This window comes from Perognathus longimembris, chromosome 3, assembly GCF_023159225.1.
Source record: "Perognathus longimembris pacificus isolate PPM17 chromosome 3, ASM2315922v1, whole genome shotgun sequence".
Classification (NCBI taxonomy): domain Eukaryota; kingdom Metazoa; phylum Chordata; class Mammalia; order Rodentia; family Heteromyidae; genus Perognathus; species Perognathus longimembris.
In genome coordinates this window covers 23,815,583-23,836,496 of record NC_063163.1, presented here as the reverse complement: position 1 = coordinate 23,836,496, position 20,914 = coordinate 23,815,583, and the positions used below count along the sequence as shown (strand labels likewise).

The following is a 20,914-nucleotide window of genomic DNA, read 5'->3' as shown; positions in this document are numbered from 1 at the left end:
ACAGTGTTAAAACATCAAAACTTTGGCAGACTTCCATTTTAGTTTGTAAGTTAAAATATGAAATTCTTTCCATAACACTAGTATGTTTTATATTTAACTAACAAGGAATATTCTTTAATTTTTAATCTTTAAAAAAAATATACACATTGCACCTTGTTTGGGATCTAATGTTTAGGATAAGGCATGATGCATTTGATTTCAACTGTTTGACAACTCATGGCTATGTTACTGTGAAAGCAAGTAGAGAAATACCCTTGGGATGATCAACTAGAATATCAACATGATAAGAGTCACTCTTCTCCAAGTTACCTTTTCCTATCTACATCAGATATTTTCATAGAGCACAAAGCTCTCCATGAAAATGTATTCCTCATATTGAGGATATAAGTAAATGTATCCAATAAGAAAAGAATATGAGAAAGAAATGTCAAGTAAGGGAAATGTATCATTCAATGGGTATAACTCAGGAAGAGCAAGCAGTAAGAAGCATTGGAGTAGAAACAGAAGAGACTGTGTCCTGGTGAACTGTATCAATTCCAAATAAATTATTGTTTGGTTTTCATCATGTGTACTTTCACTCATTATAGTAATAAATGAAATAATGATGAAGGGCTCTGGGAACCTGTAATGAAACTTATTAATATTTCAACATTGTCACTGAGTATTTATATCAACACACATTAAAAATGTATGAGAAACAACTACCTACACTAACAAGCTACACAGATTAAAAATAAGCACATGCAAATAAATATACGCACAATTAGATATATATATATAGTATAAATAAATTTGCAATGTGATTACAGGTAGAACATATGGCAAGAATAGAACTACATGAAGCCTGCATATGGAGAAGTGAAATAAATGACATGAAATTAATATTCAGAACCACTCTGGATTATACTGTATCACCACATGAAATACCAATCATATATTAAATTATGAACTCTTAAGAGATTATTACCAATAAACTAAATTATGAACATAATTTTTAAATAGCAGAAACACATAGCCATTACCAAATAGAAGAGGCTCATCAATTGTTAGAATCTGGAACCCAACACATATGAAATACACTAATCAAGATGCGCTGTACTCATAAACTGGCATGTTAAATTGAAACCCTTTGTACAAGTACTTAATGATAATTTTTTTTAAGTTAAAAAAAGTTGGAACTAGTGACTCACATCAGGAATCCTACTCACAAGGCTGAGGCCTGAAGATCGCAGTTCTAGTCCATGAGACTCTTACCTTCAATAAACTACCAAAAAGTCACAAGTGGAGATGTGGCTCAAGTGGTAGAGCACTAGCCTTTAATTAAAAGAAACTCAGGGACAGCACCCAGGCCTTCAGTTCAAGCCCCAGGACTGGAACACACACATACAAACAATGTTTTAAAGATTATAAACTAAAAACAAAAACTTTGTAAAAACGTTGATTTCTTCTTTTAAGTTGATTACCAATAAACCCCAATACAAAAAAAAAGTAGTGAATTCATATTACAATGAGGTATATAACATTTCGGAAAAATTTAAAATCACTAGGCACTGGTGGCTTATACCTATAATCCTAGCTACTTAGGAGCCCGAAGTCTTAGGATCACAATTTAAAGGCAGCCTGGGCAGGAAAGTCTGTGAGATTTTTATCTCCAACTAGCTACCAAAAATGCCAGTAGAGCTGAGCCTTGAGCAAAAAAATCTCAGGGACAGAGATTACTCGTTCCCTGAGTTCAAGTCACAGGACTGGCACAAAAACAAAAACAAGCCCCTCCCCTCAAAAAACCCAACAATAACTAAGTCACCCACTTAAAGTAACAGTTTCCAGGGGGCTGAGAATGTGGCTCAGCAGTAGAGTGCTTGCCTAGCATGCATGAAGCCCTGGGCTAGATTCCTCAGCACCACATAAACAGAAAAGGCCAGAAGTGGTGCTGTGGCTCAAGTGGTAGAGTGCTAGCCTTAAGCAAAATGAAGCCAGGGACAGTGTTCAGGCCCGGAGTTCCAAGCCCTCATGACTGGCCAAAAACAAAACAAAATAAAACTTAACAGTTTCCAAAAGTATAAGGAAGCTGAAAAATAATTTATGAGGGAAGACATGTCAAGCTCATCATTTACTATTATGTATAGAGTATAAAAATGCTGTTCACAGATATATGCCAACTGTTCACAGAATATCAACATCAAGTTCAACATAAACATGTAGATACTGGAGAAAGTAAATCCCACCAGAAGAGTACTTAAGTAAAGGAGGGGAAAGAAAGAATCTAACACTAAAATAAAAATAGCAGGGTTTACTACATACTTTTCTATTTTAGTACTCACTGGCAATAGCCTCATTTATCCAATCAAAAGACAAAGTGCTAAATTGGATTAAAAGATAAGACCTGACCATCTGGTCTACAAAAAACAGAAACATACACTGGCTTACGAAAGAGATCCTCCAAGTAAATGGACCCCCCAAAGCAGGCAGGCTTTTGGATTTCAAATGAAAATTAGAAGAGACAAAGGGGGTTATATAGTGTTAATAAAGGGAACAATCCAACAAGAGGACATAACAATTCTTAACATTTATGTACCAAATGCTGTAGTACATCAATTGTGCTAGACTTAAAAATCACATGAAGATACCAACCCAATGACAGTTCAAGGCTTAAATACTCTATTCTCAACAATAGATAAATCACCCAGACCAAACAAACAAACTCAAAACTAAATGACATCAAATGACCAAATGGAAATATATTCTTCATACTTCTGAAACCATCTTCAGAGTGTGTCATCTAGCAGCTGCACAATACACATTCTTCTCAGTACACCATGGGACTTTGTGTAAAACAGACAATATTCTAGGACATAAACAGATCATGGCAGTTCCAAGAACTCTAATGAAAATGAGAACGTAATTTATCAAACCTACAGGACACAGCAAAAGCATTTTTAAGAACAGAGTTTAGAGTTAAGAGTATTACATAAAAATACAAAAAGGCCGGGAGCTGGTAGCTCCCATCTGTAATCCTACATACTCAGGAAGCTGAGATCTGAGAATACCGCTCGGAGCCAGCTGGGCAGGAAAATCCATGAGACTCTCCAATTAACCACTGGAACACCGGAAGGGAGTCTGTTGCTCAAGGTGGTAGAGTGCTAGCCTTGAGCAAAAGAGCTCAGGAATGGCACCCAGGCCCTGATTTCAAACCCAACAAATGACAGAAAAACAAAAACAAACAAACAAAAAAACCCAGAAAACAGAGAGCACAATTAAATTGCTTATTGATATATTTTACTCTTCTGGAAAAACAAGAAATGGGTAAAACTCAAGCTAGCAGGCAAAAAGAAGTAATCATTGATTAGGGCAGAAGAACTGAAGAAAAAAATCAATGAAATAGAAAGTGGTTCTTTGAAAAGATAAATATCATGAGCAAATCCTTAGTCAATCTGACTAGAAGGAGAGGAATAACTCAAAGAAATAAAACAGAAACAAAAATGGGGCTACAATAACATATACACATGAACTTTAGGAGCTAACTCGAAAATATTTTGAAAATCTATATTCAAATAAAGTATGAAAGCTAGAAGAAATGGAGGCATTTCTAGATGCACTTGAGCTACTGAACCAAAAGGACAGAAACCATTTAAATAGATCTATACTAAGCAATGAACTGAAGCAGTAAAGAGTCTCCCAACTAAGAAAATTTTAGGATCTGACACCCAGACTCACTGCTGAATCCTACAAGACCTTAAAAGAATAAGATTAATACTCCTCAATTTTTCCCCTAAAATAAAAAGGGAAAAATCAACACTGAATTAATTTACAAAGTCAGTATCACACCCATTCAACAACCAGACAGGGTACAAGTAGCACACAAAAAAAGAGAATTATCGAACAATCTCTTTGATGAGTGTAGATGTTAACAGTTCTCAATAAAAGATGCTCACCAAATTCAACTACATACCAGAAGATTGTACAACATAGCCAAAGATTGGACACCATATTCCAAGTCCTAGTAGCTCAATATATCAGAAATCCATCTGTCATATATACATAAGGTTAGTACTACAAGCTCCTGTGTTCAAATGCAGAGGTTGTGTATATCTAGGCTGCACTGTTCATATTCAGATAGCATGCTCTGCAAATCACACCCTTCTTGAGCCTGATCTCATAAAGCAAAAAGTTGATCATGTTATTTCTTTTTCATGGGCATTGTTGGCTCCCCATTGTCTATAGAATAAATTTATCCGGATCAAAGTCCTTAACTACCACTCCTACCAGTTCCCTCTTCTGTTCTTCCTTGGTCACTTCTGTGCAAATCCTTACAAATGTACAATACCCTTAATCTCTGTCAACCGTTGTATCTGTTCCAATGTGATGTGTATGTACTTCTGTTCTTTCATAGCAGTGCCTCCTGCTTCTCCTCCCCCTGGGTTTCAACTCACTGAATGCACTGGAAGTGAGCTCTGTGTGGTCAGGAGCTGAGTCATTCACTTTGTATCTCCAGCACATAGTCCATGTTTAAAATGAATGAACAAAAGATTTGCTGAAGGAATATCTGACAGGGTCCAGTATTTCCTGAATCAGTTCAAGTACTCAACTTCACCATACCTTCCCTACTTACAAAGAGACTGCCTTCATCCCACCAAAGTGGATGGAAATGACTAAGTATAGGCAGATGCTCTTCAACTGCTCTTAAGGATGTAGAGACTGAGTTATTAAGTCATTCGTATTCAACTTTATCAGTTCTAGAAGACTGTTGGGTTGCTGATGGCTAACCATATACTTTAGATGGTGTCAAAAAATCATTCACAGTAAATTAGAGCTTTGCTCTGCCTTCCTTCAAAGAAAGAACAATCTCATAGCACTTATCTTGCCTGGTAAGAGTGACAGCCTTGCTGATTTACCTGTCAGTAGGACCACAGCAGTCAAGACATTTAGTTACTGGGAATAAGCTAGCCTTCGGCCTAAAGTTCTCACTCAAGGTATTTCTTAGTAAGACTTGAAGTAAAGATTTGCAAGAATCTTAAACTTGTTAGGCTTATCAAATAAACATTTGGCTTCTTATGAGTATGCCAAAAGTCTGCGACGTGTCTAAGAAGAGAATCTGAAATAATTGAATGCTTAGAAAATAGAAAGAAAAATTCATGAACTCTTTATTTTCAGAGTGCTATCAAGGTAGTATAGTCAGCAAAGAGACAGAACCTAAACATGATAAAATCTTTCAGTCAAAAAGAACAAATAAGATGCAAATACCCTCTCAAAATTGTTCCTTTAAGAGCCAGGTAGAAAGAAACTCTATAAACAATGTTCACTTTCCAAGCTTAGGAATGTTAGTACATAAACTATACTAAAGCATATCTGAAATCACACTTTCCCCCTCAGCAACAGCTTTTACAAAATATTATATACAGTAACCATTTAGTTTATCTAAATGCATTCTCATATTTTGCATTTACTGACTCTTATTTAAATATAACATTGTGATTACTGAAGTTATTAATATTGCTGAGAATGTATTTGACCAGATTGTACTTAGAGCAACAATGAGTTTGAAGATTTGAATGTCTAAAACTTTATCACAAAGGAATGACATTGATCAAGATGCAGTGCATTTACATACTGGCTTATTGAATTAAAACTCCCTTGTATATCTGCTTAAAGATAAAGAAAAAAGAAAATAATAAAGCGAAATTCTATCATATAAGTTGTATACTTAAAAGAAAATACGTATGTTTCAAGAAAATAATATAAGTAAAACTGTATCACATAAGTTGCACTGGAGTTCAAAAAGCTCACAAAAGCAGGCTAAATGAAGATAGTTATGTTACAGAGATTTTAAAGCTATAATGTAAAAATGGAGTATAGGTAGTCCCTAATGAAAGATTGCAGATTTACAGTTAGAAAAACTTGGATACGAGTAGGAGATCTATAATTTACTTGCTGTAGGACCTCTTAAGGATAGAATAAACCTCTCTTATCTTCTGTTTTGTTATCTGTCAGATAAAAATAGTATCATGAGGTAAATTAAATGGAAACTATGGGTTTCATATAAACTGCCAAAAGCAGGCTCTTAGAAATGTTTTCTGTTTCCCTTACTTCATTCCCTCTACCACTGTGGTCCGCTGTAATTTAAAAGACATTAACACAATGGTCATGAGGGGATTAAGTAAAAGCACAAGGGGTAAGAACTACTCAACAAGTTTAGAATAAGAAAGATTAAAAAAAACAAAACAAAACAGCTAAGACTTTTGACTTTCCTGGATCACTAAATTCACTGTTCCAAGTACAGACCATGCTGCTTAAACTAGCTACGTGGGAAGTCCTGGAGCAATAAAAGCATCTCAACCTGCCACCATATCTGTCTTTCCACAAAGCATTTAGTGGAAAAAAATGTGCTAAGGCTAAGTTTATTCATTTCTAGGAACCTATGTGCTGTTTTCCATCATGAGGGATGCTTCACATCAGGCACATAATAAAACCGAGAGAAGGAAGCCACTGAATTGTTTTAACTAGCTTACATGGGAGGTAATAAGCCATTTAAGAAGAAAGTCATTTTAACAGATGTACATACTATGGATGCCAGCCAAAGTGAAAGTTACAAATGCTACTAACTTAGAATTACGTTTTTCCCCCTCTGAGGGTTATTATGGTAGCTCAGAGAGTTATTTAGACAGAAACATGTATTCAGTTATGGACGGATTAATCCTGGACAGGAGGGCACGACATTCTAGTTTCTTCTCCTGCGCTAAGTATCTTCCACCTTCCTATACCTCACTTAATAAAATTATTGCATCTAAATCCCAATTCTTTCTGATTGACCTTGGTAAGACAGTAATCCCTTTGGTCTTTGTTCAGATACTTTTCATTTATACTTTAATTTAATAATTGTTCTGTTTGTATTAAAAAGTAAGGATTAGGGGCTGGGGATATGGCCTAGTGGCAAGAGTGCCTGCCTCATATACATGAGGCCCTGGGTTCGATTCCCCAGCACCACATATACAGAAAATGGCCAGAAGTGGCGCTGTGGCTCAAGTGGCAGAGTGCTAGCCTTGAGCAAAAAAAAAAAAAGTAAGGATTAGTGGCTCACATCTGTAATTCTAGCACCCAACTTCAACAAACAAACACTACTGACTCTAAAAATACACATAGATCCAAACACATTGATTGCTAGAGACTTTAACACACCACTATTGCCTCTGGATAGATCAACATGGCAAAGACTCAACAGAGAAACCTCACTAAGCAATTGCATAGATCAACTAGACTTAACTGACATCTACAGAATATTCTACCCTGCAACACCAGAATACATACTCTTCTCAGTAGCACAAGGATCATTCTCCAAAACAGACTATATTTTATGGCATAAAGCAATTTAGAAATATAGAAATTATTCCTTGAATTCTTTTAGACGACAATGGAATAAAATTAGAGCTCAACACAAAGAGGCACAATCGAAAATTCTGTAACTCATGGAGACTGAACAATATGTTGTTGAACCACTAGTGGTATTTAATCAAAATGAACACACAAAATACAAGCTCTTCTGGGTCACAGCAAAGGCAGTGATCAAAGGGAAACTTAGAGCTCTGAGTGCCTACATCAAAAAACCTTAATCCATCAATTTAATGATGTACCTGAAGCTCCTTGATAAGGAGCAACAAACCAAACCCCAAGACAATCCCAAGGGACGAAAACAAATAATTACAATTAAATCAGAATTAAGTGAATTAGAGTAAAAAAAAAAAAAACAACAGAGAAAGAATCAACCAAACAAAGATTTGGTTCTTGGAAAAACTAACAAAATTGACAGACCTTTAGCAAATCTTACCAAAAAATGAAGAGAGCTCACCCAAATAAACAAAATCAGAGATGAGAATGGAAACATCACCAGAGAAACAACCAAGATTCAAAATCTTATAAGGGAATATTTCTCAAAATTTTATGCTAACAAATTTGAGAATCTGGAAGAAATGGACAAATTTCTACCAATTATTGATATGCCTAAACTAAACCAAGAAGATTTGAACCAACTAAATAGACCCATATCAAGTAATGAAATAGAAACAGCAATAAGACATCTTCCACCTAAGAAAAGCCCAGGTCCGGACAGATTCACAACTTAATTCTTCAAGGCTTTCAAAGCAGAATTCACATCAATACTTCTCAAACTCCCCAATGAAATTGAAAGTGAAAGTTCACCAACAAACTCATTCTATGAAGGCAGAAAAATCCTCATCCCAAAACCAGACAGGGACTCTATAGACCCATTTCTTTGATGAACATCATTGCAAAACCTCTCAACAAAATTCTGGCCAATCAACTTCAACAAGTCATCAAAAAATTATACACTATGATCAAATAGGATTCATTCCAGGGATGCAAAGCTGCTTTAATATATGCAAGCCAATTAATGTAATTTATCACATCAATAGGAGCAAGAGCAAGATCCACATAGTCATTTCCATTGATACAGACAAAGATACAATACCCATTTGTGACAAAAGCTCTGGAGAAACTAGGAATCCATGGAATATTCCTGAATATAATAAAGGCTGTGTATGAAAAACCTAAAGCTAGCCTATACTTAATGGCAAAAAGTTAAAGCCATTTCCTTTAAATTCAGGATGTTAGAAAAGGATGTCTGCTCTCTCTACTCCTCTTCAATATAGTACTAGAATTCCTGGCCACAGCAATAAAGCAAGAGGCAAATATAAAGAGGACCCAAATAGGGAAAGATGAAGTAAAACTCTCTTTTGTTGACACAACCTGTATTTAAAGAACCCTACAGACTCTACACCAAAGTTACCTGAGCTGATTTAAAATTAATCCTCAAAAATCAATGGCTTTTCTGTAGGCGAACAAAATGAAGAGCATGGCTGAAATCAGGAAAGCAACTCCTTTTTCAACAGCCACAAAAGAAAAAAAAACTAGGAATAACCTTAACCAAAGAAGTAAATGAACTCTATGATGAGAACTTTTAAAACCTGCAAAAGGAAATTAAAGCAGAACTAAGGAAATAGAAACACTCCCATGTTCCTGGATTGGGAGGATTAATACTGTGAAAATAGCAATACTGCCAGAGGCTATCTACAAATCCAATGCCATACCCATAAATATCCCAACACCATGCTTTAATGAAATAGAGGAAATAATCCAAAAATTCATATGGAAGAATAAAAGACCGCAAATAGAAAAAAAAAATCATCAGTAGGAAGAACAGTGCTGGAGGAATATCAATACCAAACATCATACTCTATTAAAAAGCTATAGTAAAAAACAAAAAAATAAAAAGCTTGGTGTTGGTACAAGAACAGGCCTGAGGACCACTTGAATAGAACTAAAGACCCGAAATGAACCCGCAGATCTATGGCCACCTAATCCTTGATGAAGGAACGAAAAAAAAAGGATGGAAGAAGGACAGCCTCTTCAACAAATAGTGCTGGCAGAATTGGCTAAACATGTGTAGAAAACTAAAGTTAGATCCTTATATATCACCCTGCACCACAATCAATTCCAAATGGATCAAAGACCTCAAGGTAAAAGCAGATATCCTAAAAACATTGCAGGAAAGAATAGGAGAAACACTAGGACTCTTTAGCACAAGTCAAACTTTCTTTAAAAAGACCCAGAAACACACACACACACACACACACAAAATCAAAGAAAAGTTGGGCAAATGGGACTGCATCAAATTGCAGAGCTTCTGCACGGCAAAAGACATAGCTAGCAAGGTAAACAGAAAGGTCACAGGTTGGGAAAAAAATCTTCACTGGCCATACAACTGACAAGGGCTTCATATCTAAAATATATTTAGAACTCAAAAATTTAAATTCCCCCCCAAATTCTTAAAGAAATAACAGCCCCATTAGTAAGTGGGCTAAAGGCTTAAAGAGAGACTTCTCTGAGGAGGAAATGAGAATGGCCAAGAGGCACATGTAGAAATGTTCAATATCTTTGGCCATAAAAGAAATGCAACCCCAAACAACATTTAGATTCCACCTCACCAGAGGAAGAATGTCCATTATCAATAAAACTAATAACAACAGGTGCTAGCGATGATGTGGCCAAAAGGGAACCCTACTACACTTTTGATGGGAGTGTAAATTTGTTCAACCACTCTGGAAAGCATTATGGAGGTTTCTCAAGAGGCTAAACATAGAGGTCCCTTATGACCCAGCAATTCCACTTTTGGGAATTTATCAAAAGGATCACAAACAAGCCCATACTAAAGCTACCAGCACAACCATATTCATTGTAGAACTACTTACCATAGTTAAAATATGCAACCAACCCAGATGCCCCTCAGTAGATGAATGGATCAAGAAATTGTGGTATATGTACACAATGGAATTCTATCAGGAAGAATGATATCGCCCTATTTGTAAAGACATCGAAAGACTTGGAAAAAAAATCATACTAAGTGAAGTGAGCCAGACCCAAAGATACATAGACTCTATGTTTTCCCTCATTGGTAATAACTAATATATGTCTAGGATAATCCTAGCAGATGATCAAAGTAGCTCAATAGCTATGTACATATGATCACATATGATGTTGCTAAGTGAAGTGGACTCCAAATTATGGAAACTAGTGGTTTATCATCATTGTTCTTATTTGTAGCATACATCACCTTGACAATAAAATTTTTTTAAAAGATTATATATATGCATATATATACAATTCATATTTCGAAGGATTACTAGATTATATTTCAAATTTGAAGCACCAAAATGCTACTCTGTAATTGCCTACCAAGATGAGGATAGTTGACAGACTTTAATTTCCTTGATTTTGTATATGAATAATAATAATGACAACCAATTAGTGACATTAAAAAACACTCATTTTTAGAATTATGAAAGATGAAGAAGTTTTAGGAGAGTTGTATAGAGGCTTTATATTAAACAGAACAGAATTTCTGTTCTGTAAGATGCCCCATTCTTCACCCTTATCCGCTTCCCTAAAGAACAGAGGCTGAATGGAAAGCCCAGTCGCACGCCCATTGAAAGCCAGAATGACAGGTGTGGGAACTGGAGCTGCGGCAGTTCCCATTATCCATTGATCACCTTGGCAATTCTTATTTCATCCTGAGAATGTGATACTTACTCTTGTACTGCTCTGGCTATGGAAAGGGCCGTAGATCCAGTTTCATTAACGCTATCTAAGGTCACATTTGGCAGGTCATCATCGTCACTGTCACTTTTACTTTGTCTGGGAGATAGGCCTCGGGGCTCCATTTGTGCTGAGGGAAAAAAGGCATATATAAGAAATTAAAATTAGTGTGTTAACCTTGTCCTGGACCAACATCAAGCATGGATCATTATCTCTTCTAAGCCTATCAAGCAAAAAAAAATTCTGTAGTCATTAGTCCAGAATTAGTGAATATTATTTATGCTGTGTACTGAGCATTCCCAAGAGTTGCAGATATAATTCAGAACAGAATCTATAAAATCTACAATATTATCACTTGCTGGGGAGGAGAGGGGTCAAAAGCTGATTATGCAGCCATGGATAGCTGCCTGGTATACCCTGTTGGCTTCTGTTAGCAGACCCTGGCCATATTCCTTTTGATTAAACACTTTCTTTGGATGACAGAGAGAGTAAAGTAGAAGAGGTTTATTTGTATAATGCTCTCCTGATGAGTTTAAAGAAGAACAAGGTTGAAATGGCCTAGGTATTTTTCATACTTCAGTGAACTGCCTCTTGTGATTCTCACTTGAGCATGGAGATCAGAGTGCACAAGCAAAGGCTGAGGTGACAGTGTTTTACATTCTGTTTAAGTATGCTAGAAAGGGCTCTTCATCTCCATCCTCATTTCATTTTTTCAAAGAAAGGCATTTCCAGGTAGGATTTTCTTACAACAGTGAAGTTACAAAGGTAAGAACTTTGTGTCCAGCCTCATGAGCCAAAACCATCATAAACATTCAAGGAAACTTTACTGACAACGTGTAATATGTGAACACAGATTTTCTTCCAATTGCATCTCTTTCTGCCTCCTTTTCTCAATGAACAGCTTTGGCAACCACTGAGAAGAATTTCCATATCCTTGTCTCTGGCACAAAATAAGCAACTCTGCTCAATGAAATGAACTAAGTAGCTACGCAGCTACATTGTTAAAATATATGGCTTCAACCCACTCAGATTCATTCTAGATTCCTGTTCCTCAAAGGTACCTATATGTAAACTTTCTAAACTCTCACTATTTACAAAGAAAATCAAAATACTTTGAACATGGTTACAATGACTTTGGGGTACAAATGCATTTAAAATCACGCCATTTAGGTACATTTGTGAGAAAGAGAAATCAATTTTGTTGTTATTGTTACAAAACATTAGCTAGGACCAAATGGAAATCCTCCAACAGTTTTTTTTTATCTACCAATAGGTAGATTATGGTTATACACAACAAAATATGGCTAGGTAAACTACAGACTTTCATCTATCTATCTATCTACCTATCTATCTATCTATCTACAAAATAAGCTGGTTAGCAAGGAAATGCATTTATTGAAGTTAGTATGTGGTAGTCATGTATTTGGTACTCATTCTGCCTGTAAATACTTACAATTGAAGAAAATGTATTTTATTCTATAAAAGTGGTTAGAAAATGTTGGCTGAATTAATTACAATAATATCAAGTAGTTATTTCCAACAAAAGACAAATTTGCTCCCTAGAAGATTCTGACAGCATATGGAGATAATTTTTTTTTTCCAGTCCTGAGACTTGAACTCAGGGTCTGGGTGCTGTCCCTGGATCTCTTTGTGTTCAAGTCTAGCACTCTACCACTTGAGCCACAGCACCATTTTTAACTTTTTCTGAGTAGTTTATTGAAGACAAAGTCTCATGGACTTTCTTGCCCAGTATGGCTTTGAACTGCAATCCTCAGATCTCAGCGTCTTGAGTAGCAAGAATTACAGTCAAGCGCCCCCAGTGCCTGGCTGGAGATACTTTTTGATTGTTAAAACTTGGCAGAAGGTGAGCACTATTGTCATGTTCTGGAAAAGTGGTTAATTCTGTAAGACTCAGGTCAGTCTCACAACAAAGAATTGACCATTTAAAAAATTACAATGGTACCCATGCGGAAAATCTGACCTAATGATAGAAGAGTTTGGGCATATAAAGATATGATGTCTTATTATGTAGTTACATAACTATGTACTAGCTTCAATATCACTAACAAAGAAATTGAGTCAACATCTTGTTGATCATCCATGTTTTCTGGCCTTGTTCTCTAATAAGAATTTTACTGTTCTGTGGATTCTATATTTATAACTTTGTCAAATACAGTGTTTACCTTCCCAAATACTAGCAATGATGAAGTAACTTACAGTAAGAGCTTCTAAGTGTTTGTAGGGTTTTCTATTTCTAAACGATAGTTGATTGATTTTCCCTTCTATCTCTAGAGAAGACACCTCTCAATTCAGCCAGTCTAATGGCCCAGAAGGTATTACATCACTTAAGAGCTGTTTTGCTTGTAGGCAATAGAAATTGGTGTAATAAAACTTAGATTAAAAGGAATCTGCAGTTGTGTTGTCAATTAAGGACATAGATAAATTCTGGAAAATGTGTTGTTAGATGATTTTATACTTTTTATAATCATAGATTGTGCTTATACAAACTAAGATGGCTACAAATGCTATCTATCTACATGGCAGAACTTGTGGAACCAACATTGTAAGAGTGGCCTGTTCTTGACTGAAACATTGTTAGGTAATGAATGACTGTACTAGAAAGATGCTGAGCAAATCCTAGAACCGAAGGTGAAATAAATAACCCGTACCAAATCCAGGGAAGATACAGGCTTCTCAGCCAGGAATTCATAAGAGTTTCTTCCTAGAAAATTTTTTTCTAGAATTATTTAACAGCCATTTATAACAAATCAAAGCCAGCCAAGAAAAAGAATATAAGATCTATCTAGGCTTCCAAATCTCATATTGTGTTGTGACATGTGCCTGTAAGTGTCAACATGTAATATTTAAGTTGATGAAACTTTAGGACACCTTTAAGTAGGTATCAAATTAGTGAATAATTAAAGAGACTACTCTAGTGGTTTAATGTTGTCCTAGACAACTGGAGCTTGCAAATGTAAATAACAAAATTCAGGGAAAATACAGGCACCTAACCAAGAAGCAATATGGTTCCAAAAGTTCAATTCTAAGTGTATGAACCATTCCAAATGACTTGCCTCATTTGAGGGCTTTTGCAGGATTATCTAAATTATGTTATGTTTATAGCTAAATGAAAGTATAGAGTATGCTAAATAATGTATCTTTTTGATGTACTTTTTAGGAGCATGATAATTGAGGATATCTTTCCAATATTTTCAATAAATATTATGAAATACATCTGCTACCATGCTGGGAAATTCATTTTACCCATACTTTCAGCCAAGCCTAGGAAGTAATTAGAAAAGATTTTTATAAAAATTTGCATTGCTGATTAGGTCAGATGATTAGCTTATCTACATACTTGCATAATTCCAATCTATTTTTATTAAATGTGGATACAGATATCTACCCTAGTTAACCTCTATACAATGGAGCCCTTTAGGAACGATTAATTTTCCTGGGTGCTCATAGAGACACAATATAAAAGGTACTTGGGAAATCTGTGTGTGTGTGTGTGTGTGTGTGTGTGTGTGTGTGTGTGTGTGTCCCTAAGTAAGAGAACTGATCTATAAGCATCTGGGAAGATTTTACCTTTGAGGTTGAATTTCTCTAAAATGAAGGAAAAACTAAGAAAGAGAAGGCATTTTTGGAGAAACTCAGCTTCATAGAGTTCAGGTGTTCTGCAACACTGTATGATTTCACTCCATATGATAAAATTTCTAAGAAGATCTCTGCAGAATCCCAATGTCTGCAGTTGAACTGACTGATGGTCAAGTACCTACCTATGGTTGTCTTTTGAAAGGAAGTAATATAGCACTAGTCCTTGTATCCATGTTTTTGTGTGGCCACTTCTCACTAGAATGAGGCTTGTTTGACTCTATGTCTTGATGTGGCCAATGGACTATTAATAAAATGATCAAAGGTTTAAGCAATCATTGCCCATAGGCTTTCTCCTTTCAATGGCTGGCTTTAGAAATTACTAACCATGTAAAAAGCCTGGGAGGGGCTATAAGAGACTTATTATACAACGGACATCCAATCCCAGCTGGAAGCCATGTGTGTGACCCATTTCAAACTGGCAGGCCACATTCCAGCCACCAGATGACTGCCTGGATAACCACATACAATTTTTCACCCATGGCACTGCAAGCAAACAAAATAGCTGCTAAATTCATCTACTCATTTTGGGGTAATTTCTTAAGAGAGCAGTACACAGTCAATGTGCACACAATCTTCCAGATTCTCCCACAAATTTCTTAGAAATGATTTGAGCAAACTAATACTTCACCTACAGTCACCCGACTCTTATCTAGTCTCCCCTCACGTAACAGCCTCCTACCGGGACTGAAGCTTAAGTAGGATATTAGTATAGAAATAAAAGAATAGCTACACATTAAATTCTACCATAATCTACCTTTTAGTTACGATATTCACAATGTATAGACAGATGTTTTGACACTGGAGAGGGATTTCTGACACAAGGGGCCATCAGGATAGTATTACTGCTCAGAGGAACAAAGCTTTGCCATATCTCCTCTCAAGCACACAGGTGACAGGGCCAATCATCAGAGATATGTGGTCACCGGAAGCTCCCTAGCCAACTTTGACTCTCTGCAATCCACTCAGCACATCCAAACTGCTCCCCCTGCCCATGTGATAGTGGGACAACACCCACATATAAAAGACACCAGGGAAAGTCTTAACGCTGCTCACCACAGCCTTAGTAGCTTGTGACTATAACCTGATCTACTTGTAAGACTGACATAGGGAGGAATGAAGCTCTAGGCTCATCTAGACAAGGAAGTCTGGAGACTCCAATAACATGGGTGCAAGCTTGCCATGGTGCCTTGCACCTGTTCCCCAGTGATAATGAGAATCCTAAAGTAAGTGTATCAAAGTCCAGACATAGGCCCAGGTGCTGCGCAAGAGCCAACTCTAAAAATAATCGGTGCAAATGAGGGCTGGACTCAAGTAGTATATCAGCTGAACAAATGCAAGGCCTTGAGTTCAAACCCTACTAAATGAACGAATGCTTAAATAAGACTGAGTTTGATCCCCAGCACTATACTACACACATGAGAAAAGGGAAGGAGATGGGAGAAGAGGTGGGGAGAAAAGAGGAGGGGAAAAAGAGAGGGGGAAGGGAAGGAAGAAAGGGGAAGGAGAGAGGAAGATGGACAGAAGGAGAGGGAGAAGGGGAGGAAGGGAGGGAGAATGGAAGGAAAGGAGGAAGGGAGAGGAGAGGGAGGGAAAGAAGAAAGAGAGGGAGGGAATGAGGGAGGGAAAGAGGGAGGGAGAGAGGGAGGGAAGGAGGGAGGAGAAAGAAAGAAGAAAGAGAAAGGGGGAGGGAGGGAGGAAAGAGAGAGGGTGAAAGAAGAAAGAAGGAAAAAAAACGGAAGGAATGAAGAAAGATCTCAAAAAGAGGCACAGTAATGCCACCAGCACAACAATGTTCATCGCAGCACGATTTGTCATAGCGAGAAGCTGGAACCAACCGAGATGCCCCTCAGTAGACGAATGGATCAGGAAAATGTGGTACATATACACAATGGAATTTTATGCCTCTATCAGAAAGAATGACATTGTCCCATTTGTAAGGAAATGGAAGGACTTGGAAAAAATTATACTAAGTGAAGTGAGCCAGACCCAAAGAAACATGGACTCTATGGTCTCCCTTATTGGGAATAATTAGTACAGGTTTAGGCAAGTCATAGCAGAGCATCACAAGGCCCAATAGCTATACCCTTATGAACACATGAGATGATGTTAAATGAAATGAACTCCATGTTATGGAGACAATTGTTATATCACAGTTGTAACTACGTTCAATGTCCCATGTGTATCTGTAGCTTCTATTATTGATGATGTTCTTGTATCACCTTCCTGTGGTTGTACCTACACTATCTCTGTAATCTTATCTGAGTATATTGGAAACCGTGTATACTGGTATTGGAAGTAGGAAATTGAAAGGGAATACCAAAATTGAGAGACACAGGGTAAAAAAAGACAACTATAAAAGCAATACTTGCAAAACTGTTTGGTGTAAGTGAACTGAACACCTCAGGGGGGGAAAGGGAAAGGGGGAGGAGGGGGGGTATGAGGGACAAGGTAACAAACAGTACAAGAAATGTATCCAATGCCTAACGTATGAAACTGTAACCTCTCTGTACACCAGTTTGATAATAAAAATTTGAAGAAAAAAAAAAGAGGCACAAAATTCCTTCCTGTGTGCCTATCAGGGTTGGGGAGCAGCACCCACCGATAGAAGGGTACAAGGCAGTTGAGCATAGCTACATGGTATTGGGCTGGCTCTCCTCTTTCCAGCCACTGGCAGACTCTCTGCAATCAACAAATGCCCTAGTTGTTTCCCCTGCCAAAGCTGAAACATGCTCTAATAACAGAAAACTTGGCTCCAGAAGAGCTGAGTCTTTCTACTAGAAAGAAACAAGAAAGAGGAAGGACAATGAATATTTGAGGAGAAACAACAAGCAAGGAGAGGGGGCTAGGGAGAACACTGACATTATCTAGAAGGTACTGGAAGAATCCTTCTCCAATATGTGTTATGAAAATTTGTTCCAAAGAGGAGTCGCTGAACCCCACTAGGATTAAAAAAAAAAATCACAGCTCTGCCTTTAGAGAACGTAGGGTGACTCCCATCTCGTCATTTGTATCCACCTGACCATCAGTTGAGTTTTGTACCTCAAATCCTGCCTCCTCCTCTGCTACAGCTATTGTGAGGAACAAAGGAGCACATAGCACATGTCATTTTTCAGCCATCTTCTGGTATTTCACTGTTTCTAAGTTCTTCACCATCTTCTGGACTAATCTAGTCAGTCAGTTTTCATTTCAACAGATTTTACTCAACTGAAATGCCTGACAGGGATAGAACACATGCTAGATAATATATCAAAGGTCTCATCCTTCCTTTCCCTCCTTCCCTTTTGTTGGTATTGAGTCCTATGGGCCTTGTGCTCTCATTTGGCTTTTGTGCTCAAGGCTAACACTCTATCATGGGACCCACAGCTCCACTTCTGGATTTTTAGTAGTTGATTGGAGATGAGAGTCTCACAGACTTTTCTGCCTGGGCTGGCTTTGAACAATGAACTTCAGATCTCAGCCTCCTAAGTAGTAAGGATTACATGTGTGAGCCACCAGCGCCCAGCTTACAGAAGTTTTTGCTTGATCTGAAGTTTCCTTTGTACTTTCAGTCAAGAGAGAGTTATTAGACACTTACAAGATACAAAACCCTCTTCTAGGCATTGGCAAGAGGCAGTGATTTAATTAGATTAAAACTCCTTCCTTCACACAGGTTATAACAGTAAATTAATAAAGGACAACAGATACTGTAGCAGATAATATAAATGCCAGAGTAGGGGCACAGGGTTTTTTGAGAGACAGGTGGACTACGCCAGTGAGGGTGGCCTAAAATGGCCTCCTGTGAATGATGCCGTGGGGGCAGAACCCTGAAGAAATGAGATGAGCCAGGCCTGCAGATGTGGGCAGATGTTCTGATGTGGACATGAGGGGTATTCCTAGATATCACTGACCCAAAGCCTCTCAGATGAGTAAACATATGTATGTCTCAGAAGATACTCAAGGCCACAAGCAGAACCAACAAAGAGAGAAGGAAGAGTACCGGGAGGGAGAGGGGCAGACCCAGAACTGAATTTGACTTTTGCTCAAAGCAGTGAGAAGGGAAGTCAATGGACAGTCCTGAGCAGATAAATGACAAGAGCTGAGTTTTATCATCTGGTAAAGATGCCGTGGGCTATCTAAGTGCCCTGGGATCCAGCTGGAGAGAGACACATGGGAATCACCAGTGACATTAATAGTCTGTAAAAAAAAACACACTAGCTTTTTCCTCTTCAGTTACTATTGCCTGCTAGTTGAACAGTGTAGTAAATTAAACTCAGGACTTTATCACATGAAGGGCAATGAAGCAGGCCCTTCATCAGATATTTGCATAATTGATATTCTGATTTCATTTGGTTTTAAAATATCATCAGTTGTTTAAATACATGGCTTATGTTTCTAGTACATCAAGACCTAAGATGAGAGAAACATCTTTAAGTAAATAAAGCCTAACTCAAAGCACACTGAACTCTGAAAAGTACCCGTTTTCCAGCGTTCGTACATGCATGTGTATGTGAGGTATGAAATCTGGGCCTCAGTTCTGTCCCTTAGGTTTTTCACTTAAGGCCAATGCTCTACTACTGGAGCCACTCCTCCCGTTTTGGCTTTTTTGTGATTAACTGAAGAGCCATGGACTTTCTTATCCAGGCTGGCTTCAAACTTCAATGTTCAGATCTCAGCCTCTTGAGTAGCTAGAAATATAGGCATTCCAACTTCTCCAATTTCAATTACTAGAGCAGTGGAAATGCGGACCAGATCAATGGTCCCAGCTCTAACCTCACCCCTAAGCTCCAGAATCATACTTCCTACATCCATCTTACTGATGAAATCTCCACCCGAGTGTTGGAAATCATCTTACATACAAGTCTGTGTGATAGTTGATACTTTTGTCATGCACTTCATCTCCCAGGTTCCAGACTCTCACTCATTTTATTTGTTTCCCCAAATACTCATTTAAATCAGCTACTAAATGCTCTTGGCTTCATGTCACAGTTATTCAACACTCTGCTACATATATACCTTTATATCATTCCTTTATCTCAATTCTGTGTAGGCAGCTGTGTGAATCTAAGACATTCCTAAAACATCTCCCTTACTGCCTTTAATACTCCCCACTATTTAATCAATAAGGTTCAAAAGTCCTCCACAATACTTCTCTACCTCATCTTCGTTCATAAATCTTACCAGTCTAATCTCTATGGCTGGTTAATGTAGTTTTCTATCATGTTATTCCTTTTCCTTCTGCACATAATTCAACTAATTCCTATGGAATATCTTTCTCATGAACCTTCCTTTCACTTTCTGACTAAATGCAATCTCTTCTTTAAAGTAACACTCCATGCTTTCTATTTAGATAATCTTTACTTCCCTTTGTGAATTGTCAAGTACACACTTGAGGCCATCTCAATTGTGCTCCTTTGTACACTTGTAAATGTACTAGTTGATGATGAGGATAGTGGTAAGATATGCAGAATTCTACTTAAAATGATCCCAGTGGTTGCCACTTGACCAGAGAGTCTATGATATGAGTGTCTAATTCTCATTTTATTGAGAAAATTATATTCTGACTCACATTTTAATGGTAACATGTGGGGAAGAAAAGTCACATTCATTAAATCTCTATTACTCTGGAAACTTTCAGAGTTTTATATACTTTTTTAGTTTCAATAACCATGGGCTGACAGAGAAATAAAAATGTTCATTGTTTTTATTCATTTTCCAGCAAAATTATATTGAGCAAGTTTGCCTTTCCTTTGAGAGAATCTTTTACAAATTCCTCCATATCCTTCTGTTTTTCACTGAAATTAGTGCTTTAGTCACTGTAATGAATGAGTAACTTCATTGAAATACAATTTAGTATTAATATTTGTTGTGATGATCTCAACTGCAGAAGACTTCATTTTTTTCTGAAGCACCATAACGGAAACTACAATTTTATTTTAATTTTATTTTTTGTTGCCGATCCTGAGGCTTCAACTTGTTGGCCTGAGTTCTGTCCCTTAGCAATTTTGCTCAAGGATGGCACTCTACCAAATGAGCCACAGCTCCACTTTTGGCTTTTTGGTGGTTAATAGAAAATAAAAGTTTTTATGGACGTTCCTGATAGGTTTGGCTTTGAACCATGATCCTCAGAGTAGCCTTCTGAGTAGCTAGGATTACAGGCATGAGCTATTGGCTCCTG

The 20,914-nt window shown here is 37.3% G+C and overlaps 1 protein-coding gene across 1 annotated transcript in view; it reads right to left on the bottom strand.

Annotated features, from left to right (window-relative positions):
• Positions 1-20,914, bottom strand: part of Klf12 (Kruppel like factor 12) — a 214,169-nt gene that overhangs the window by 86,332 nt on the left and 106,923 nt on the right. Inside the window, exon 4 of the mRNA XM_048341248.1 lies at positions 11,098-11,233. Within this exon, the coding sequence (XP_048197205.1) occupies positions 11,098-11,233 (136 nt within the window). The remainder of the gene's footprint in view (positions 1-11,097; positions 11,234-20,914) is intronic.